Consider the following 24,759-nt stretch of genomic DNA (forward strand, 5'->3'; position numbering starts at 1 on the left):
AAAGTGAAGGACATAATCATGTGTTATTTTTAAATTTGTCATCTATCAATTTTACTACCTGTTCCTTTATTACACAAAAGGAAGAATAAGCAGAAGTTGTCAACTGGTCTATTTTACATTACACATTCTTTCTTATATCACTCAGGGTATTTCATACTTGTTTCCTCTGTTAAAAACATGGTCAACTCTTTGATAATAGTTCTGGCACCCTATCTTTCTGTCCCTCCCATATTTTCATTGAGATGAATAATTACTGATGTAATAAAACCTTACAATAGTTCTGCCACTGAAATATTTAAGCGGACCTGCTACATTTTTAGCTGCTTTTATTTGGATTTCTTCTTTTTTAAAAAAGTGACAGTGAAATAATACTTTAAACATTATTTCAAGATACAAACCTTCATGTTACAGAGGCAAATGTTTCATAAAAAGAAGATAACCCAGTCTGAACGCTAGAAGTCAAGTCCAGCTGAGTTTGTAGGATTAGCAATACTCATCAATATTTCATCTGTACACCTGTACTACTTATTCTAAACATAACCTGACTTCAGAAGTTACTGAGACATAGGAAAGGTGAGAAAATAATAAATCATTTGTTACTGAGTTACTTCCGAAAGGTTTTAGTTCTTGTTGGCCTGTGTATTGTCCTTCTTCTGCAGCAACTAATATGGGCTGTTGTTTCTCTGCCCTTGAATTTGCTCTAATCTGTCTGACCACAGTCTGTCACAATCTTCAGCTTTTGCTCACTGTTTTGCTCTACTTTTCTGATTTCCACAAGATTCAGACTGAACATACCTATGTTTTGTAATGTTGACCATCTTCCCCCAAACATTTGGATAACACGGAACACTTGGGAGAACTGCAAAAATGGTGTTATCATTATTGAGGCAGACATGCATTTATTACATATATTCTTAAGATCACTTATGTAATTAAGTCTTGCTGTGCACTCCTTTATTATGCACATAAAATAAAACATGCGGTAATGCCCTGAGTATCTATGCTACAGCCATTTCAGCCAGTTCATCCAGGACTACAGAAGAAATATGCTTGCTTGCTTGTGAACTGTTAGAGCATGAAAGGTAAGAAAATGAACATTCAACTGCAAAAAAAAAAAATCTTTTTAAAGACAACTTAATACATACCAAAACTGAGTAGATGTGCAAACACCTATAGACCGGAGAAAAGTCTACAAGATCTTGAGCAGTTAAAACCTGAAGGAGGAAAGGAAAAAAAAAGAAAAAAGAAAAGAAAAAGAAGCATATAAAGCATATAATCTGCAAAATGTGATATGTTACCAACAGAGCTTGTCCATTCCATAAATATTTTGTAAGGCATCTTATTGGTAAGGAATTGCCATTTCTTTTTAAATTCTGTTTTAGTGCCCTTAATTTTAAAACTGCTCAACTTGGCTTCTTAGAATTTGGAGAGTTAGTGAGGAATTAGTAGTTTAGTAGAGTGTGATGTTAGCAGACTGATGAATCTAAAATTCATACAAACATGGAAATTCTTTGGGGTTGAATACAAAAGCATGATCAAATCAAGTCAGCAAGAGTCAACTCTGCTGACAGATTTTATGGTCACTAAAACCACTATTTTGATAGAAAGTGTTATAGAGAATATGCTTTAATAAAAGACTCTTAAGATCTTTTTTTGCCAGTAATTTCAGTCATTCTATCACAGAAGAGTAAATGAAAAGCTTGTCTCCTCCCTCTCTATTATAGTTTTAGAATTTCCTTGTGTTACAAAATAGACCATTTTCACAGTGTTTTCAGAGCTTCAGATTTAAGAGTCTAAATACTTGATCCTTTATTCAGGAAAATTTATGAATATTGAATATTTGATAGCTGAAACAGTTCTAACACAAGCTAAAGTCCTCAACAAAGTAATGAAGACTGCACCAGTAACAGAATATTCCAGTGGGCCACATATCACCTGCAGTGGGCAGGTTCATATAATATAAGTTGCAATGGAATTCCTGAATAATTACAAGTTCTATTCAACTGAATGCCTCCAAATATGATATTGAAGCTAGCATTAATACAATCAATATTTTGGGATGCTTTTTTCTAAAATGCTTATCTGGCATGGTACCCCCTTGAAGGTATTCTCTAGTCCCTCCTAACCGCAACAATGTCACATCTATAGACTGTACCTAGAAGTTTTATTTAAAATTCACTTTAAGCAAGCTGTACTGATTTAGTATAAAGTTACCTCTTCTTCATGTTCATCTTCTTCCTCAAATGTTCTCTTCAGTGTAATTTCATTCTTGGATTCCCAAATTCTGCTTTTACCTAAATGCATATTCCGACCATAGTTTACATTATTCTGTTTCTGAAGAGCGGTACTAAAGGTTTTCTGCTGCTGTGCCTGTTTTAAAAGTAGCACCAATAAGGAGCAATGTAATACAAATTTCATCACAGATGAACATATGCTATGACATGAAAAGCAGGTGGCAATATCGTACACAACCAGAACATTATTATCTGCTGAACACACATCATTATAACTGCAAGATGCATACTTGCTACGAACACTGACGATTTTGTCCCTAATCAATTCGGGATGACAAACTGGTTCAACACCTAACTTCTTCATAATTTTTCCCTAATTCTCAGAATGTAATTTTAAAGGCAGAAATAATTACAAAGTAATCTCTAATTTTCCTAATCGTATACACAAATACAGAATAAATATTTAAATGAAGTACAGTTTCCAGCTGTTTGTCTTCAGTGAAACCTCTGTAAGCAGTCAGCTGCAGAAGTTAAATGCACTATATTGTTTTTATTATTGAAAGAAAAGCCAAAAGGTTGCACAGAACAATCTTGTGATTAGATTTCACTTACAATCATCACTACTGCATTTTTACAAGAATTTTGTTTTTGAAATGCAAAATAGAATTCCGAGAATATTAGATTACAGAACAGTAAACCAACCTGAACTCTGCCCAACAAAAAGGCAAATCCATACTTCTTACTCTCCAAATAAGCTTAAAAGATGATGGCTGTATGTTTAAAAGCTTGCCCAGCACCAGTGCTTGTTGAAGTGGCAGATTATTTTATGATGGAACAGGCAAAGGCTTCACCTCTGTCCCAATCTCATCCTGGCTCTCACTTCATTCCTCTCCCCTTGCCCTCTTCAGACAGTAATATGCCAGTAACATGCCCTGTACTCCCAGGATTAGGAGTTCTTTCTTCAGAAAGAACTAGGCAGTTATCTCAACACTTCTTTTAGTCTTATTCATCCTTGCAGGCTGGCCAGATGGGCATCTCTTTGTTCTGGTAAGTCCTTACTTTCCATCCTGCTGTTAAGTTACTGAGTGTCTAGGGATTAACTATACAAAGTATTTCATATATATATATATTTTTAACTGCAGATATACAGCATTTCTCGCTCCATTCTCAGGAAGAAAACTGCTTCTGATCTAAGACACAAATACAAATTCAGAAGGAAAGTCTGAGTGCTACCAAGGAGTCACACTGCTGCTTCCTCTATTAGCCAGAGACTGCTAGAATTAACAACTTCATGTCAAGAAGAAGAAACTACTCAAGATGTTAGCAAGCACTTCACAGCTCTCTAGCTCTACTCAAACATCCAAGTGATGACTACAACCCCTAGACAAACCTTTTGGGCTAATCTGAGGCTATCAATGACACACTGATAACAGTGCAGCCATACAAGCATACAACCCAAAGTAAATTAGCTGTCCAAATGGGTTCTACAGCCCACAATGAGCTCCATGCTACTGTAGCTACACCATTAGCAGTACTCACTCTAGTAACATAAACATACCCTAAATTATGTTAGTTAACCACATTTTAGGGAGCATCTATTTTTCCAGCTTTAGGCCGATTTTCAGTAGATAAGACAGAAGTCATACTGTTAGGTAGACTTACCTGCTTCATTGCAGTTTCACCAATTTTGTCAGAATGCTTTCGAATACTCTCTAAGAAATCCTTGAGATCTGACATGGAAATTTCTTTTATTTCTTCACGCAGTTTTGGAAGATTTTCTATCATTATCTGGCAAAAACGGTACTGGCTAACTCTAGGAAGATACAGATTTTCTAGCTGTTCCATTGTTTTTAAAGCAGAATAATATCTGCAAAGAAATGAAAATCAAATTATGTATCAAACATTTATAAAAACATTTTATTAAATATGTCAATTTCATACCTGCAGTCAATATACATGTAATTAAATCAATTCATTCTTGTAAAAGAGTCATGTGAAAAAAAGGTCACCCACACAGTGTTTTAGTCTGGAAAAAACAGTGAACTCTCAGAGTGACTCAGTTAAGTAAGCTCCTGGGGTACTTGCTGTTCTATTCAATATCGCCCTAATGCCGCACGTTGCAGTCTGCAGAGGGGCACTAAAGTCATAACAATTATTTCCCCTCTTAGTATAAACTACTGTACTGGCAAGACTTTTTATTACTGTACTGGCAAGATTTTTCTTCTTCTTCTTCTTTTTTTTTTAGTCGCATATTCTAAAAAAACCACACAGGTTGCCAATCACCCAACTTTGCAGTACCTGCACCAGAGACTGAAAAAAATCCTGGAAAAGTGTGCCCGTATACATATGTCCTCTTTAGGTATATGTGAACACATGCACATACACACACCCTTTCTCTCATCCCTAGCTGGAAGAAATATTTACAAACTTATCTCAAGCAGTACTTTTTCCAGAAGTATATCATGTTTTGCTGTAAGCCATGAATCTATTTATTGTTCTGACAAAGTACAGGACATCCCATCAAGAAAATGACTAAGAAAGCTTTAAGATCAAAGGCTGTTTGTTTGTTTTAAAGCCTAAGATTCTGTAATTTTCACTGCTTTTCAGTGTTCTGTTAGGCCTATAGATTATTTGTAGCAGAAATAGGGAAGATATGGTCTGAAAGTGGGAAAAAAAAAAGAAACACCAAGAGGTACTTCTTTTATAGAAAAAATGAACAAGACCTGTATCCATCTTATGGAATAGAAAAACTACGATGTTATTGAAAAAGCTGCATAGACAACAGAATCTGAACTCTCAATACATCATTACAAAACATTTTATATGAATGCTACACAGTATTATTATTATGTATTATTATACAGTATTAGTATTATTATTATTTTTTAGTTAAGACACTGAACTTCATAAGCAATAGTAAAAACTAAAAAGTTCCAATAAAAAAAATATATTACTTCAAAGGATTTTTGGGTCTTATGATAACTAGGGAGTCACAAGCTCAAAATAAGAGGAAGAAAGATCTAGTAAATTATCAAAATCTCCTGCTGTGAATTCTAAATCTTTATTCAAATAAAAGCCTTTAAGATGTAGAGATTTCAAAGAGATGGAAGATAAAAGAGCACCAAGTAATACAAAATAAATTCCCTACAAACAATAATGTTAAAATGAAGGAACAATCTAATTTGTATGTATATAACATATAGCGCACTCCTTAGATGGGAACAAGACCACAGGTTTCCAGCGTATGTTCTACAGCACTCTGAACATGTTAAATTCTAATTACTATAAGCTCTCAAATGAAAAATCCCTTTAAGTTAATGCTAACTTTCTGGATTGCTCCTTTGCTCTTCTGACCACAACTGCTTTGCAGTCTGTTAGCTCTGTACCTTCCCACGACAGAAAAGATATTTGGCAAAACTTGAAGCATTTCCAGCCTCCCTAGAATGAGCATGCTGCCCAAATCCATTTCATTCCAGGAAACGTAACCTAAAGAACTGAACCTGCTGCACCACACGGCCATTATTTACATTTTAAACAGCCTTTTTAATAATCTATTACTTCCCTGGCAAAAAAAATTGCCAAACCTTTATGATCCCTGTAGGAGATTGCAAAATAATACAAAAATTAAAGAAAACTCAAACAAATTTGACATCAGAGGGCTACCAAATTCTGAGACACCAGCTCTATCTATTACTGCTTTTCATAGTTATTTATCCACCTCCTCTCTCAGTACTCTCACAGATTACAAGGGTTTCAGGACCAAGACTCTTACTTGCTAAAATCATTCATCAGTTCTAAGCCTGATAAGTAAAATTTTGATGTTTCCAACTGATTTAGGGAAACATTCACAAAAGGAAATTTTAATAAAGGGTAATTAGTTTTCCCAGGCTTCCTCTTATAATCAGTGGAGAGATGACCACCACCAGGAGGTGATTCAGAGCACTGAGTTAGGCTCCTACAGGCCTATTCCTGAAGTCAATTCATTTTCAAATGTCACATAGGCTCCTAAGTTCTGGATACAGCCAGAATGCTTCTGAAATTTTTTACTTTATTGAAAAAATGAAGCAAAATAAAAGTGAGGCAATTCTGCTATAGACAGCGAAACTAAGAAAGCAATAAACGGAAACATCACGGTTGCTAAAACTGCAAAGTTAACAACATTTCAAAGAGAGGTGCACGAACAGGTTAAACATGAAGAGGACAGCAATTATTTGTAGATGTGACAATAATTCTCCTTTAATCAATATTCTTACTGGCTATTCAGCCCAGGAGGAGGCTTTGAAAAATGTATTTATTTTGGCCTGTTTTAATATAAGAATAAGGTGAACTGAGGCCTTCTAGGTTGGTTTTGAAGGAGAAAAGGAGAAAGGCTGAGATCTGACTGAGTTAACTTGCTGTTTAATTCCAATCCTTTCTTTGCACAAATGCAGGGTAATATCATTAGCCTATTTTTAGCCCTTTGCATTATAACTTTAGCTCCTTTTTCTTCCTGGAAGTCCTACACTATCAATAAAGTCAAACAGCTGAATCACTGTGAAAGGAGAAAGCCAAACACATGCAAAGTCCCTTCAAAATGTTAAAGAAACCTGGAAAATTGTCCTTTCCAGTTATAGTGCTTCTGAACATTACTGTGTAGACATAGCAAGTAAAACACTTCCCAACAGAAATACAATTCAAGTTGATGGCTCTTCGTCTGTAGATAGACAAGCAATAGTAAGTTATTAAAACTTCATTTGTAAACTCTCCTTTCATTCCAAAACAAACATATTTTTTGAATTTTCTCAATCAAGGCATTTCTAAGCTAACAATGCAGCATAATCAGAGGATGGGAAAAATCTTCTCTTTTCTTCCAAAACACAACTCCTTTCAGGAGACTGCAAATAAAGAGGTTTCAAGTGTAAATTAGGAGCTTTTGTTTATTATATACTTGGTTTATATAAAATATACATAAGGCAATGGGAATGTTCCAGATAAGAAGGGGTTTGGGTGTTTTATGTGTGGGGGGTTTGTTTTTTTAAATAACAAATGACCAAGAGTGCCACATGGTGAGACTTCTGGGGAATAAAACCATAATAGCATCAAAATCGTATAAAAGGTTTTTATTTAAATTACACAGATCAGCTTATCAGAGCACTGTTAGTTCATCTGGAAGGTTTTTGACTGCTGTCTCTAAGATCCGAATTAACATAATCCATTTTAAATCCATTCTAGAGTCCCTTACTAATTATATAAATATATATGGAGCTCAGGACCTTGCCCTTTTAACAACTGTTCTGATAAAGCACTGAAGTCATCTTAATTTGAAGGTCACTTGCAGGTCAGGATTAAACTAAAAAGTTTTGCATATAATTTCATAGCATGATGTATTTGTATTTTTTGCTTAAAAAGCATTACATAGATTTAACTTGATGCTTAAGATCTTATTTGACAATGATATTATTAATTGTCTCCATATATTATCAATCAGGTAAGTCAAAAGGTTGCCCAATTAAATATAAATGAATTACAGAAGCATCTTCAACACTATTTTTGTCACATAAGTATAGCAGTTCTCTGTTTATTCTTCTGAGCTAATTTTGTAAGAATAGGTTTACCAACACAAATTTTATCATTTAAATTTTGAAACTGAAGATGCAGAGCTGAAATCCTAAATCGGGTCCATAAGATAAGGCAGTACAGAACTGAACCATCTTGCCTTCAGGACCAGAGAACTATAAGCTGCATTGACCTAACCTTTACTAACTCCTCCAAACTATAAGAAAGAAAACTTCTAAAAACTGCAAAAAGCAGAGCTGGAGGAAAAACAGAAATTAATATTACTGTTTTGCATTATCTTATTTTAAAATTTTCCAAGCCCCAGGCATTGAACAGTCAGGTCTGTATTAGAATTTAAAATTTTAGGACAGCAATCATTAGTTTGAATTTTTACTAGCGTACATAAAGCAGTACTTTATGTTTTAAATGACAGAGAAGTGTTTTAAGATTTTTATCAATGGAGTGTCATTTGGAGACAAATAAGAGAAATACTGCAACTTATTAGAAAAAAACTCATCAAGTTAAAACAGCTAAAACAGCTAAAACAGTCAAGCAGCTACATGGGATAGGAGTAAGACAGGCTCAAAGGCTGGGGTTTTACTGAGATCTAAGCGCTGGTATGCAAGCCTTTTGAAGTAGGTAAGTGCAGTCATGGCCCAAAACTTCCTGCTGAAAAACCAAGAGGAGAGACAATAATCTTAAAAATCTAATTTTAATTTAATTAAGGAAACAAACTCAACAATTTACAAAGAAAAAAATAACGTTCCTCTGACTTTTGTGCTTCCTTCAGAGACAAATGCTATACATTCCTGTTTATTATATTTCCTAGATTTACTCAATACATTTTTGTATTCTACCAAACCAAGAAAAACTTAAAGCAGCCCACTGGAATTTTTCAATGATACAGAGGAGGAGCGGCTCTTCATCTCTTGAAAATGACATATTGAAATTGCAATTTGAAATATGTCACCCTTCACCACAGGAACAATCTGATCCTCAATGCGAGTTAGTAACTTAAACAACTAATCAACTGGGTCTTTCCCACAGTTCTGAAGAAAGCCTATAGCAAGATTGGGAAAAGAGCCCAAGGCTTTCAGGGGCAAAATGCTCAGTCTGCAAGACCATACCCTTTCTTTAGTCCTCCTCACAGCAGATTCAAGAAGATTCAGCAACAGCCTTAGTAGAATTATTTAATGGTATTTTCACTGTAGGTTGGGGTATTTTGGTAATATCTTTTGTGGAATAAGAGTTGTAAATATGCTAGTTTAACAATTCCTAGTGAAACTGTTCACTCAACATCTTCTGAAGCAGCCAGGAACTTTCTCTAGAGACACATATCAAATACCCATACATACAAGCCAAGGCAATAGGTCTGTATAAAGTGTGTGATGACCTTATCTCTGACTTACAGCTAAAGATCAGGGAAGTTCAGGCTAAATTTATAACCCTCCTCTAGGCGTTTTGGAGAGAAGCAGAGAAACCACACCCTTTCCCTTGTGCTTCCTCAACTAAGACTTAAAACCCTCCGTAACACCTTCCAGCCAACTGTGTCTGTTTAGAGCAGATTCCTCAGTTATTCCCCCTCACCACTATAGTTCTCGTCAACTTGTGTTATACATGGCTCAGAAGACAGATAAATAGGATGCAGAGCCTTTCACCTCTAGGTCAGCAGTTCAAATACAGTCCATGTTGGTAGTGACCAAAAGTTACTATCAACAGATGGCTTTTTGGACTCCTCAGCAAACCTTCATTCTGTCTGTATAAAACAGTATGTATCCCAGACCTGAAACCTTGCATTATCTTAAAAGGTGACTGCCATGGAGAAAAGGAAATAGAATTCCAATATTTATCCTAAAACAACTGTTCCAAAAAGTGTAAAACATACACACTTTCTTCTCCCCTTTCTTTAAACATTAGAAATTCTAGTTTTATACATTCTACAAAATTCTATGACAAATCGAGCAATAATGAAATATTATAAAAGGCTGAAAACAGAAACACTCAAAAGAACAGAGATCTCTTTCTTAAGACCAATGCAAGCTTTGCTGCATTAACAATCTCAGCAAAGATTTATGAGAAAAGTTATCTTGGCAAAAAATAAACACTCATCATCATTTAGTTGATATAGGTATTGTGAATGCTCCTATCTCTGATTCTTCCAAGAAAGACTCATAGCAAAAATTGGGAAGGTCAGTTTTGAAATGTCTTATATCTGTACGTATCAGCTACCAGGTCTTCTTAGCGCTGATGCTCTGTAAGTCCTTGCCACTTCTGAATCACTTAGTGATAAAGGCCAGGATAGAGTCACTCTTTGAATTTGTTGCCTGTTAAGCCACAAGGAAATTACCATTTGAATTAATTGCAAGTTCCACAGGATATCCACCTCTAGGCTCTAATAAAGGGAACTGTAAGTCACAGGCACAGTAGAAAAAAACATAGCATAGTTAATGAAAGAGATATTTGAGCTGGAGCAGTAGCCTGGAGCTGAGTCTGAACAGTGTGTGCTCCACGTGCTTTCAAGGTATGGTACATCAAAGCTATGGCAGCTCCCCTCTCCCTTAGATCTTGTTATGGGATGACAATGACATGTCTAAACCCCTCAATTCAGTATAGCTCCATTTGACTTACAACATTTAACATTTCCTGTCTGGCAACTCCTTCCACAGAAAAATTATCGGATCTGAAACTCTTAAATAATGGAAATTGAGTTTTAGATTTGAAGAGCACTGATGACTTCTCAGAAAGCCCATCAGCAATCAGTGGACTTGAACTACGAAACTATTAGTGAATGTGGAGTCAAAACGCTAAAAGCTATCTGCCATTTTATCTCACCAAAGTGATCTACTCTGATGACATTAGGTAATATAACTTTCTAACAATGCTAAAACTAGGATGTTACTTCTCTTGGCTGCCAGAGCAATGGAATGACAGAACGTAGTCCTAGATCCCAGTGTTTCAACTTTTTCAACTGGTAGAAGTGGCATGCTCTGCAGACCACCTTGCAGGTAGTCAAGTGAGCAGGAAGTGGTGCCAGTTCAGACAGCACATACTGCAGTATGTTCTCTGACTACAGTAGCAAGGATATTCCACAGGTTAATTCATTCTGCTGAGCTGCTCCAAGAGCACTGCAACAACACGCTGCCAACTACTTTAAGTGGATGTCAAACCAGTGTCCAGTTCATAGGAAACAGTGTACCCTAGCCAAGCTGATGCGATCTACAGCACTGGTTCCCATCTAGCAGGTTTTGCTTGTAACAACAGCATGGTGCCATAGCTATTACATTTTTTCTAAAGCTCTTGTATTTCTGCAGAAGACTTCCCAGAAAGCATTATGTGCACAGGCACCATGACAGACTTGCTAGTGCGGCTGCCAGGAGCTGTGCCAGGGACACGGAGAGGTAATGACAATGATCCAGCAGGGGAAGAGACTGAGCAACCCACAGGACAGGCAGCAGTAAGAGCAGCCAGGGATGAAGGCGGCAATGATCCTGTAGAAAGCAGGAAGAAGCAAGCAGCAGCAGCAGCATTCCTGGGATGGGAGTGCCCAAGGTGCAAGGCAGCAGGGTCAGCAGTGGGACAGGGTGGCAGCTACAGGAGGGGTGAGGCAGTCAAGCCACCATGGAGAGAGAACTGGTGATACTGCAGCAATGAGTGGATCTCTCAGGTGATGGAAAGCAAAAAGGCAACAGGAAGGAGCAGGTGGTCAGGTACCAGTTAGAAACCACTATTATAGAGGTTTATTTTTAATTACTGTTATTACTTTTTACAGCTCAGTTTGTCACACAGGAGAAAGAAAATATTTTCTGCATTTCATACTCACAGTCCCATGTACATAAAAGATTAGCACAGAGATAGCAGATAGGTCTTTAAGAATACATAGAGAAAAAGGTCCTTTTTCATTGTATTATAAATGTGGTTTAAATATAATACAATAGATTATGCAGGTATTAATGACTTCTGCAAAGATCATCATTTTCTATTTCAGTTGAACTCCCTAAAGATCTTATTATTCTTGCTTCTTAAACTGTTTTTAAGTATTAAAAATAGCATATTATATTTGACACTTTATAATCACATTTTCATTGCTTATTTAAGTAAAAATTATTTTTCATGGCATTCATTAGGCTCCTAAAATTCTTTTTAATATAACATTTGTTCATTTGTAACAATAGTCTTGAAACAAAGACAAAGAACTATTGAAAAGGCTGTAAGTACTGAACTACAGGACTCAATATTTACTTGTCTACATTAATGTTTGCTATCCTATCAGTAATTATAAAATATAATGACTGTATTCTTTTATTTACAAAAGTTCTATTTTCTCATAGATATAAATTCACTCACCTTTTTACATTCATCTGTTCTTTTAGTTTGCTGTACATTTCTAGCACTGCATAAAAACAAACATTAACTCATGGATCTTATTGTGGCTTTAGTTAATAAAAGAGAAAAAATATACGCTATAAAGCACAAAATAGATCACAGAAAAAGATATGTTAAATTTACCTTGTTCAATTCATGCTATCACATAAAAACAATAAAAATAGCAAAAAAAAAATTCTAGAATGAAGGCAAAGAAAAAACTGAACTCTTAACAGCATTTAAATGAAAAGAATAAGATTAAGCACAATAGACACAGTATAAGACAATATATATCAAGCACATTCATTCACTTACTGCATACCATAACTTATACATATTACCTGTCTCCATTAAAAGGCAACAGTACCAGCTACTGTAACCATAACAGGTCAACACAAGACTCTTACAAAGAAAAAGTTTCAAACATGTTTTATGCTAATATCACAAACAGGATAAAATCCTTACAGAACTGTGTGCAATCCTACAATATTATCTTTCTGAAACATCATTTAGAGGTCTTAATGTTTTATAAGAGTATTATTGTAATGCCACAAAGCTAAAAGACAATAAAATGTTGAAGTAGTATTGTTAATATTTTCCTTAGAATTCAAACAATAAAGAAAACAATTCTTAAGCAACGACTTTGTGATCTATCATATTAAAAATAAGACTCCATTTAAAGGTGTATGTAGCTACATTTTTTGCATCATTTATATCCATCTCATTGTTTTCTTACAAAGTAGCATAATTATCCTATTTCAAATGCTATAAAGTCATGGAATCTACATGTGGACATCTTTTTAACACTCAGTAATTCCTTTGCTAAATTGGATGTTACAGGACCTTAACTTAAAAAATAAGATTCCTCTGTATTTTGAGTATTGTCTTTTTTTTATTTTTTTTTTATTTTTTATTTTTTTAATTTGCCATCATATTTAGCTCTATGTCACTCACCTGGAAGACACAACTGTAGTTTTTCCACAACTGTTGTAATATTCCGCTGCTGAACTCTACATCGGATGATCTCCTCTGTCTGGGCTATCACCTTAGAGATTTTTTTTAAATAGAAAATTACAATTAAATTATGCAAACAAATTTTATTTGCTACAAATGTTCATAATGCCCATATAGGAGGCACCATTTTCTCACCTCTTTCCCAGCATCCTGAAGCCTTCGGTTGGTATCAGTAACTTGGACCTTAAAAATAATTTCACCTTTGTTAGACAAATATGCATATATTGCCCCGATGTGACTGCTCATCCTTGTAATCAGATCATGCTTCATGAGAAACTTAGAACAAAGAAATGCAAATTCAAATTAACTCTACAGCTTGAACTTGAACTTTTGATCGCAAAGGGCTTTTGTTAACTTCAATTACTTATGACAGTTCTTTTTAACAGATTCTGTGGCAAACTTCTCAAATTTACTTGGGATTTTTGAACTTTCCTTGTTTCTGTAGGTCTGTCAAACAATTCAAATCATTGACCCAATTGACCACTGGTCCCTTTTTGATAACCTCAATGAGCTCTATGGGCCATTCATTGTCTGTAAGAAATGGTGATTGCATTTTATGGTAATTAAACATTCATACTTTGCTGAATGCAAACACTGGGTGGTTGATTAACATCAAACGTGGAAATCTCCAAACCACAGCAACATTTTAATGCTGCAGGTGCAGGCGAAGCTCGACCTCAGATTTTCCCACATAGTAAGTGACTCATTAGGTCATCATAATAAGGAAGCACATTCTAGTTTATTAAAAATCTCATTAATTTCTGAACAAAGATGCTCAATGACCTCATTGACGCTGTATTTGGTCTCTTGTTATCTGAATATCCTTTATATAATGCTCTTCTAATCATAACCTCTGATGAACTATGCTCATTCTGTCTGGTGTGCATATTTTGCTCTCAAAAGTGTAAAGAGAGCTAAAAGGGACAGATCTCATAATTCACTATTCTGCATTCTGATTCGTGAGTAAATCTTAGTTCTCATTTCCAAAGAAAACTACTAACTCCACCTGCTCTCCTACTCACTTACAGTGTAAAGAAAACTATTATTTTTCATGCATAATTGCAGTTTTGTTTTGTTTTTTTTTAAATCAAGACTTGAATTTTTCTAAGGTCTGAGATAGACAGACAGATAGATAGATAGATAGATAGATATGCATGGCTTAGAAAAAGAAGACCTAATGTAAGAAATATTGGGTTTGTCAATACTTTTCCTTTTGTTATTCATTACCTTCTGAGAAGGACTTTAAAAAGGGCAAAATAATTTTGGTAACATTTTCTGAAAACATACATGAAAACAATCAGAATTAGACCTAATAAATATTCAATTTTGCAAATGTACTACTGGATCAGACAACACAGTCCTAATCATAAATCCTAAATAACCTGCTTCCAAAATTTGTTGCAAACATCACAGTGTATATGATAATTGCAAAAAAACTTATTTTTCGGTAAAAAAAAGAACAAGTTACTTCTGAATTCACAGACAATGATATATGAAACTCTGAAAAACTACTTCCTTACCTTTAGTTTTTCTGCATCAGCCCTAACTTTAAGAAGTTCTGTAATAGCATCCACAAAGCCCTGATGGTGAAAATTGCACATCTTTTCTATCTCCCTGTCATGGTTACGTATGCAGGCATCTAGTTTTTCCATAAACCTCTGGTGTGCATTTGGTTGGTCATCATATACAGACCTGTTAAATACAAGCAAGAAAACCAAAGTTGACTTTTTTCCCCTGTTAAATATAGTATGCAAGAATCTTTATTGAAGTCTCCCTTAAGGGAAAAAAAAAAAAAAAGCAGCATGCAAACTTGATGGCATAGTGGCTCATTTGCGATCCATTCCTCTAAAGTCAGCATTAAAAGAAAGAGATAGTCCAAAACTGAGGACTGAACCCAGCCCTCATGGCATTAATCCAGGTGCTTAACCAGTTACATCATGCTTGACCTGAGCCTCACTGGTCGGTTATTTATGCCCTAATGCTCAAATATGGGTACAAAAGAATCAGTTTCTCCAACTGCCTCAAATAGCATGGATCACTTTTCCATCAAATTCCACTTTTTGTTAAATATAAAGAAGTGCAAACATACAAATTCGCTCTTCTAGTATTCCTAACATCAGAGTTATTCAGCTCAGTGTTGGATGCTCCCAGCCAGACCCATCTGAGAAACGCGCAGCGGCAGCCAGACCCTGGCGGAGCTCATCCCACACCACCCGCCGAACAGCCCCGCTCCTCTCCCCTCCGCCAGCGCACAGAGCGTGTGGCCCAAGGCAAAACTGTAACACGCATATGCCTAGAGCTGCTATCTAAACGTGCTTTAACTTCCAGGAATGGCTAGAAATCTGCTGCTTTTCATTTACATTATCTGGGGGGGGGGGGGGGAGCAGGAAATCAGGTCTTCTTTGAAACTTAGGAGTCAAAATATAGCTTGAGGTGCTTAACTTATACAGTTCGCAAATTTTGGTCTGCACCTTTACAAGATGCATGGATTGTGCGGGCCTCAATCTTTGAACAGCTTATTACACAACAGCTATCATGCAAGTGAAGTCTGAAGAACAAAGAAAACCCAAAAAAGCACATTTGTTAGAAGTGTTGTTAGATCTTTTTTGTTTTAATTAGTTGGAAATGCGGAAGACTTTTTCCCAGCGGGTATAGTTTACTGGTTTACTTTACTAATTGTTCGAAAACTGAATTTATAAACCTCAAGTAGGAAACACGACTCAAGGAGGAATTAAGAGTGCAGCTTATTGAGCCGTGTCCGAAATAGAAGCTGCATGGCAAAGGCTCAGGCGTGAGAATGAGCCAAGCAGACAATGGGCACTTTAAAGCTTTAGACCTTAGCAGAGGAAGCAAGAAAAGAGGTATTACTGAGAGCTGTAGCGGGAATCAAAGGTACGAGGTCTCCCAAGAAAGGTAAGGAAAAGGCAGTCCAAAAATGTGACTAACAACTTGACATAGCAACCACAGCAGAAAAAAAAGACAGATCATTTTTGAAGCAACTTTACAGATAGAATGAAAGAGGAAATATGAAAGTGAAAGAGGTCAGAGAAAACATGTTAGTACTGCCAAATACAGACATTCAAAAAGACTAGGGATTGAAAATCCTGAAATTGCTTTAAAAAAATCACAAATATTAAAACAAAGAAATATTAAACTTTTTTTTCCCAAGCCTCTAATTTCCCTTCATAATTGTAAATTTTTCTTCATCACAGAATCACAGAATGGTTGAGGTTGGAAGGGACCTCTGGAGATCATCTAGTCCAACCCCCCTGCTCAAGCAGGGTCACCTAGAGCACGTTGCACAGGAAGTTGCACAGGAACTGCACAGGAATTTCTAAGGATAAGCTGTTTAAAAAAAAAAAGCCTCTTAAGATGAGAAAAAAAAAGGCTGAAGTTCCCCAATAATTGCCTTTTTTTCACTTTAAGAGAAAATAGCAAATGACTGAAAGTTTAACTAAGGTTTTGGCACTGGATAGAACTAAGTCTCAAAGCTGGGTTTTGAAAGGGTTTATTCACAAAATCAGAAAATACTTTTCACTTTCTGATAGCTCCAGGTGGAAAAATGTGGTAGAAAGGAGAAACATGCTGGCGGCTTCATTTTCCCTGGAATCCTCAATTTTCATTTACTAATATGAAATTACTTTTTCTCTAATGTAATTAATTAAAAAAAGGCAAAACTGAGCTAGCAGAAAACTTCTCAAATTAGTAATGCTATAGTGCTTGATAGCATGTAAAAACATTCCTTATGCTCATTTTTCAGATTATGCTTTCTTCTGTCATTTTTTCTGTTTTATTAAGAGAATCTTCAGGACAGGCAATCCCTTAGAACAGTCTTCCTCTTGGTAGCATACATTTTTGTTCTTTAAGATATTTTATTTCTGGCCTTTAACAAAAATCTCGGTATGCAATGAATGCAACTTTGAATAAACATGACTGTGGATAACCAAGAGACATTAAATCTAGGCCCTGCAGTTGACAGCAGTGATGTCCAAATGCTTAGTCTCTAGAACAGCATGGATTGCAAAACACCTCCCAGTACTTACACTAATCAGAGTCCGACAGTGTTGAAGTGAATATATACACTTCAACTTGCATACTATACAAGTGTATACTGTAGAATTGTTACTAAAAGCAAGGCAAACAGAAATTGTTATACCAGCTAAATACTTAAGGCTATGTTTATGTAAATCTAAGCACTCTGCGTTGGCTGTTCATGCTCTGAAGAATTTTATTCATTCAAAACGACCTTTCCCTCCCCCTCGTTCTTTGGCAAAGAGATTCAGCATCTCTCTCTTTCGTAGCTACGCAGGATTGCATAAAATGAAACCCAAGAACACAGGAGATGAAGGGGAGATTTAAGTGTGAATTCATATTATTTTCTTAAAACAGAGTTCAATTATTTGTCTCCAAAGTGTACGAGGCAATGTGTTCCCCTAACAAAATGTAAGGGTGGTGTCGTTGCTGCTTGCAGACAGCTACAGTCTTAAGCGCAAGAACCGCATTGCTTCTCCAAACCTTGAGTGGAGGGAAAGTACTTCCCTCTCCGTCTTCTCAGAGAAGTTTGACTTCCCATACTCTTCTGGATCCCGTTTTCAAACCAGACAGAGCTGGGCTCTGCTAAGATCTGGGTTCATAGTAACCTGTTCAATAAACCTCTAGCCAAGTGTCTGACAAGAACTTGTCCTTTTGAGGAGGAGAAGGGTAAAGAAGAGGCTGGACACTCTCATGTCTGGAGTTCCTTTTGACCTGGGCTGGCTTTTAGGCAATATTGTGAGAGAAGCAACTGAAGTCAGAGAAATAAAAAAGGTTATAAGCTGCCCTACACAGGGAAGGAAGAAAGCCAATTCTTGATAGCTTGCCTGCTACAGATATTTTCTCAAGGAAAATCTATTCAATAAGATATTCCTGGCTGCTGATTCCTGGCCCCTAAAAGCTGAGGAACATCCCTCTTCTGATTAGGATAGGAAAAGGCAGCTAGCATGCTGAAAGACAAGCTCTTTCTTCCTAAGTGCACCAGGAGACCATCCAAAGTTGCTGACCTGTGAAGTGGTTCACAAGGGGAGAAATACCCCTCACCCTTTCCCCTGCTGCAGTCCGAAATGACAGCTGGAAGGAGCAAAAGCGTGACAGACAGTCTGCCTTCCTGAGGTTTTTGGCAGACTGCCTGGAAGTGACACCTCACGGCTGCCCAGGACCACTGTGGTTTAAAGGGCTCTAATGGAAGAACATGAGTGACCTACCCCTGCCAGAGGGAAAAAACTGCAACCAAAACCCTGTGCTGGTTGGAGGGAGAAGCAGCAACCTGGCTTGGGAGGAAAGAAAGGTGCAAGATGAACAGTCGGCAGGACAAGCACTGAGTGAACTCTCATCACTCTCACACAGTCCCAGGTTGCCCTCTATGGAAACCTTCGCCACATATACATCTTTTTCTCTCTGTCACAGGGCTGGAAAGTATTCCCTCGTATCCCATCAGAAAATATGCTGTGGGGCAGAGGAGGCAGGCTAATGTGCTGCACCAGAGGAAAAGGAGGAGGCATGCAGAAGGTATCAGTATTACCTGTAAAGAAATGGGGAAAGGATAAGAAAACGGTTTGACAACTGCTGTCATAGTACTCCAAAATACAAGTTGATTATACAATCATTGCTCTGTGTCTACAGGAAAAGGGCTAGAGATGTTGAAACATATAAGGCAGACATAGAGGGACACCTGCCTGCCTCCAGAGTAACATTCCTGGAGAAGAAATAAAAAGATTAAGAGGAGACAAGACACCAGATAGTGCCTTCACAGATATCATGCATGCATGACCTTCCCTTGAATGAGCTGGACTCACCATCTATACTGGACTGGACTCTGAAGCAAAAACCAGCAAAACAGTTTAATTTATTAGTGGTTACTTGAACCTTGTATTTCAGAGTGCAAGGAGCCTCCAAGTTTAGGTCTCGTTCCCATGTTCTCAAAGGAAAGTGAAAAAGGGGTATCACTATCACAAAGACAGGAGACTTCTGCCCCTGTCACTTCACACTCTTCAACACGTTTGTAAGTGAAAACATTAGTAAGAGAACCCATGACTAAAAATATCTAAAATGAGAATAAGACTGTGAAAAGATGATGCAAGGGGAATGCCATGCTTGGGTATATTCTGCCAAGCTTTCAGCTTTTGGTGGTAACAATGCACAGTCTTTTGGGACTTAGATGTGCCCTGTTGATTTTGGAGTATCCAGTAGCTGCAGTTCAGCATGACTTGTCTGATACCTTCTTATTGCTTTCAGACCTATCAACCCTGACAGACATGCTGTTAAAACACTGAAATAGGAAAATAATTTGTTATCAAGAGATTTCTTAGGCACTTAAAACCTTATCAAATAATTCCAGACAGCACAGTTATAAACTCTAGAAGGACATTAGTAGAGGCAATACAGTAGTCACAGTTAAAAGAATCAATGTTTATTAGGGTTTTTTAGCATTAAAGCAACTAGTACTTCAGGGGTATTGATAATAAATAACAGGGTATTGACTGATAATTCCCAGGAGCATTGTAAGAATATTTAATTCAAAGTCATACAGAAAGTAAGGGGCTAAAATTAGGAAGAAAATCAATATTGCATATGTTCCAATGCACTGCCTTAACCACAAGATTACCCTACTTTATTAAAATAATAGTTACTATTTCATGTTCTACATTATACCACTTTCTAGAAGGGTACTAGCAAAATGGTGATCTATGATCTAAAACAGTATTTGACAGAGCCCCTTAAAATTCATTAGTAGTATAAATTCCATATTACATATGTAAAGAGCTCCATCTTGTGGGAACAGTAACAAATCAACCCTCTTCATCTCACTAGGTACTGAAGAGAATTCCTGAAAGAGAACTGCTTACATTTAAAGAAAAAAATCATCACAGTATTTAGAAGAAATTCACACTTTGTATTACAACTCTCTGATATATACGAGAAGTAAGAAGACGAATTAAACAAGCTTACTAACTTTCTTAAAACACTGTATTCTTAGGACACTATACACATGTCATTTCAGAGGCCTCAGACAGAAGTCTGAACTAGAATACTGGTCACTTTAAAAGCAAAGTGCACTGAGATCTCCATATCATCTCTGGCCCTAGAAATAAATTATGCTTTTTCTCAAAACTGTAAACACATTTGAGGCAATGAATGCCAGATTTACCTATTATGTATGCTTATACTGAAGCTTATTTTCCATACATACATTTCAAAAATAGTCTAGATATATGTAAGAAAAGTAATTACTAACTTTGAATAATTATCTGAAGTTATGCATTTCAACAGATTATGGCTTTTGGGGTCTGCAGCACTGCAAGCAATCCTGATTGTAATTCTGTGCTTCTCAGAGCTAAACTGTGAAGCAGACAAATCAAAATATTGCAGTATCTTGGAGAGACGCACGGAATCCTGAGAAGCATCCTATAGTTAATTCTTTTAAATTACAAGACAGAAAAAACAGAATTTAGGAAATCCCCCAATTCTGCTGGGAGGAGAGTGAGGAAGTAGCAACCTGTCAAGATGCAGTTCTTCAGAATACGACTATTGCATGCAGTTACCTCTAACCTAAAAATATCTCTCTCACTTTAAGTTGCTTCACATGTTTCAGTGGAAAATGCCATAAAAAGGGGCAAAGAAGCCTAGGTTAGTATGAGAAATTTTACACGTGCAATGTATAGTTGTTTCAAATTTGTTTACATTTATACACTTCTGATTGAAGAAACCCAAGAATTCTCTTCAGCTTTATGAGCACCTGAACTGACTGCCAGTGGTCTGAAAAACAACACAAATCTGAACTGAATGAAATTTAAATACATGATCAGTTTGCATTACAATTGCTTTCAACCTGTGATCTATACATCTCCAGGGACCTATGGGCTACTACTGACTGATTCACTCCACACAACTATGAAAACCAGACTTGTTGTCAGTAGAAGTCTGCAAAATTGGAAGAAAAAGGTGCAAAACCAGTGGTCTAGGAGGCAGAAGTTTGTGCTTAATTTTGGCACAAAAATACACATCTCAAATTTGAATCTGGAATGAGAGACGACTAATCTGAGTGATCTGCTAGACAGTACCGAGACTCAGTAACAGAGGCAGGTACTATTTTCATTCTCAATTGATGGAGGAAGCAGAGCGCCCATGAAGAACACAAGCAGAGGTCAAGGACTTTTTTTTCCTGGTAAGAAATGTAGCAGGTTATTTGTTTCCATAACTCTGTATAGACAGAGATATTTTTCTGACTCATCCCAAAAACTGGACCATATGAGTCATATTAAGGCTGGTCTAAGGTAAATAAAAGACAGTTAGTGCAGAAAGTGTTTGAAAGAGAAAGAAGAGAATAATGAACTAGGAACAGCCATGTCTGGGAGGCAGCTTAACCATGAAAGCTTATTAAAAAAGAATTATATCTAGATACAAGTTAGCAGCAGTACAGCTTGCTGTATCACTGAACGGTCAAAGATTAAGGAAATATGCAAAAAAAAGGAGAAAAATATCTCAGTCACTGTCTCAATGTTACTGCAATAGGGACACTTGTGTCTTTTCTTATCAGCTGGCCTGAAGGGAGGAAAAAAAAAAAAAAAAAAAAGCATAAACAGATCTGAATTCAGGTCTCAAACAAATGAAGAAGAATTTTCAAATACGCAACTATTTACCATTAAAGACAAGTAAACAAAGTCATTTGTATCCCCACTTACAATGACAAAACAGAAGTTAAAAAAAATGTTCATTTTCAAAACAGATGTATGCTGTGAAACCTGCACATTCACTAACAGTCTTTCATTGACAAACATTTAGTGTTCAGCTAAAACCTACTGAAGCACCAGAGGGCACCATTCTATACACAAACTTACTATTTGTTGAATAAGCAAAAAGGCTGATCTCCAGAGAGTTAAAATTCAGCCAAGAATCAAACCATCCCCTGCCATAAACTCCACCTGAGCCTTTATAAAATAAAAATCAAGTGCCCTCAAATCATCTGATCCATTATATAATGGCAACTTCTATACTTATGCATTATCACTCAAAGACACTATCATAGAGCTCTTCACAAAAGGGTTACAGCACAGCTTTAAAAATTGTATTTTTGCTATAGCATCACATAAATAATTTTTGTGGATACAACCAGGATGCAAGTCCTGAAATGCCCAGTTGCAAACTGGATAAAAAGAGGGAGAAAAAGATCACTAATGAGGGGGAAAAAAAAAAAAGAAAGAAAGAAAGAATCACAGGACAAAAAAGTCATAAGCCCAGAAATTAGTTTAGTACCTTGACTGGACTAGTGGAAAGGCAAGCAAAGGAAGTACATACAGATTGGTAAGTGTAAAAAGAGAGGAACCTAAAAATATTTGTTGAGAGCTCAGCAAATTCCCCTCCCCACCCCCTGCCTTCATATCTAAGCCATCTTTCTGCTAGAATATGAGAAAATCAGAAACCTGAATGTGACTACAACTCCCATGGTCATCTACCAGGCAGGATCTCAGCATGGAAAAGTGAATTCCCACAGTAATTATAAAGAGAAATAATGTAGTTTTGTCTCTTATAGCTATGTCAATAGACATAACTTTTCAATGATAAGTAGAACTGCCCAGGTACTCAGATTTCAGGCAACTCGAAAAGATAAAATTAAAAAAGAAATTCCATACTTTCATAAAAAGTATGGTTCAGAAGATGAGATGACGTCCTGGTTGGTAGCAAATAATTCTGTCAGTGAAAATCAGTTACTAAAGCAGCCTATTAGACAAAGAATAATATTCAACAAATCCCTTTTGGGTCTGAAAAAATTAGTCCATTATTTCTTGATATTTTCTAAATGGGCAATGATTTGATTTTTAATCACAACCCACATTCAAGACAAACATCTCTGAGCTTATGGAGCATTACTGTTAGTTTCTAGAGTCAACAGCTCTCTTCCCAGTGATTACATCACTTGCAATAATAGGTTCTAACAGCAGCAGCAGAAATAAAGCAAAGACTTTAAAAACAGAGGGTTTGTTTAAAAAAATAGAGAAAAACATGCAAGAAATTACAGAAAAGCCCACCTGTCTTTTTACAGGATAAAGGATAGGTTATGAAAAAATAAGAGAGTTTGATGAATGACACCTCTCAAATAGAGTCTTGGGAGTAAAACAGAGGCCTAAACGCATCAGCATTTGTAAAAAGTGCTCAAGAAATACACGAGAATTCTAAAATATTTTCAATTCTTATTATGACCAATGATGGGCCACCTTCACTATAGGAAAACTACCTTTTAAGCTCAAACTCCCCAATTTAATGACCTCTTGCTCACTTCTCTATTTGCCATTGCGAGCAGGTATCCTCAGAAATGTACAATTCTATTTTTGCCAACATCAAGTTTTCTGCACCCATCTTCTGTCACACTAAGTTTTAAAGAGGTAAAGAATTCAGCTCAAAATGCTGATGAAAGAATTCAAAACGTTGGGGAAAAGAATGTGAGAAACTAGGCTCAGGCAGAGAAGGAACTGTCAACATTAAAGTTACAGTGTTAGGACAAAATTAGCAAGATAGTAACTCCTCGCTAATAATGACTTGACTCCTGCAACCATTTTCACACAGGTGCACACACACACGCACACACACCCCGGCCTGTCTCGTTCTGTCTGGTTCCTATAATAAATTGCACGTTCCCCACCCTGCCTGCATTGCCGCAAAGTCTTTCATTTCCTGATTACACAAGACACATGAAGCAATTAAAAACTGTATACACGTTCCTTTCGCTGTCCTGACACCCGGTTAGTGAGCGCCAGTCGGTTTCATCTCCCAGACTGCTGCGATGATAAGGGCAATTGCACATATTTGCACAATAGTTGTGCGAGTTCGACATTGAACACGAGCTTAACCATGCAACTTCGAGAACTGCAAAGGATGAAAGATTCATTTGCAGAGCTTCAGATTTGGAAGTCTGGGGAAAAAAATAACTAACTGATCGCTTTGATATAAAAACCACATCACAAAAAAGAAACTCAGACATATCACTTTTATTCCTTTTTTCCCCAAAGTAATACTTAAAAAAAAAAAAAAAAATGAAGCAACTGTACTTGTTGAAAATTGTGTTTTTAGAATTTGTAACCTGTTACCAAAGGCAATTTTGTATTAAAGCTAGAGATGCTCTCAACTAACTCCCACATGCACATTGCAAGAAGTGGCCAACTGGACATTTGTTCCCCTCCCTCCATTTCTCATTTGATTAAAAAAAAAAGAGAGATTGAAAAAAGTTATAAAATAATATTTACAATTCAAAGTTGCATGATGAGTTCAGTGGACTCTATGCAAGCACAATAATCTGACCGTGCAAATTAAGTTTCTACCCTTAAGAGAAGACTGTCATTATGACTATAACCATGCCATCCCTAATCATGACACTGTATCAAACATTCAATTTAAGCTGCAAATTCACAGGAAACACTGCAAAAATTTCCTTTGTCCTACAATATACAAAGATATTTTCTGTTTACACAAACTGCAAACTTTGTAGGGAGTTTTCCATGGAGTAATTTCATATAGGTTGCTGCATACACCCTTAAAAAGCTTTATAAAATAATGTCCAGGTGTTTCCTGTAATTCAACTAGAGTT

The 24,759-nt window shown here is 36.5% G+C and overlaps 1 protein-coding gene across 8 annotated transcripts in view; it reads right to left on the reverse strand.

Moving 5' to 3' along the window:
* EXOC6 (exocyst complex component 6) overlaps window positions 1–24,759 on the reverse strand; it is a 108,517-nt gene that overhangs the window by 71,932 nt on the left and 11,826 nt on the right. For all 8 annotated transcript variants that reach the window (XM_026066671.1, XM_026066664.1, XM_026066662.1 and 5 more), the window contains exons 2-8: window positions 14,666–14,837; window positions 13,281–13,328; window positions 13,086–13,176; window positions 12,114–12,159; window positions 3,897–4,101; window positions 2,215–2,370; window positions 1,146–1,214 (exon numbers count right to left, since the gene is read on the reverse strand). In XM_026066671.1, coding sequence (XP_025922456.1) covers window positions 1,146–1,214; window positions 2,215–2,370; window positions 3,897–4,101; window positions 12,114–12,159; window positions 13,086–13,176; window positions 13,281–13,328; window positions 14,666–14,837 — 787 coding nt within the window. The remainder of the gene's footprint in view (window positions 1–1,145; window positions 1,215–2,214; window positions 2,371–3,896; window positions 4,102–12,113; window positions 12,160–13,085; window positions 13,177–13,280; window positions 13,329–14,665; window positions 14,838–24,759) is intronic.

This window comes from Apteryx rowi, unplaced genomic scaffold, assembly GCF_003343035.1.
Source record: "Apteryx rowi isolate R43461 unplaced genomic scaffold, aptRow1 scaffold_246, whole genome shotgun sequence".
Classification (NCBI taxonomy): domain Eukaryota; kingdom Metazoa; phylum Chordata; class Aves; order Apterygiformes; family Apterygidae; genus Apteryx; species Apteryx rowi.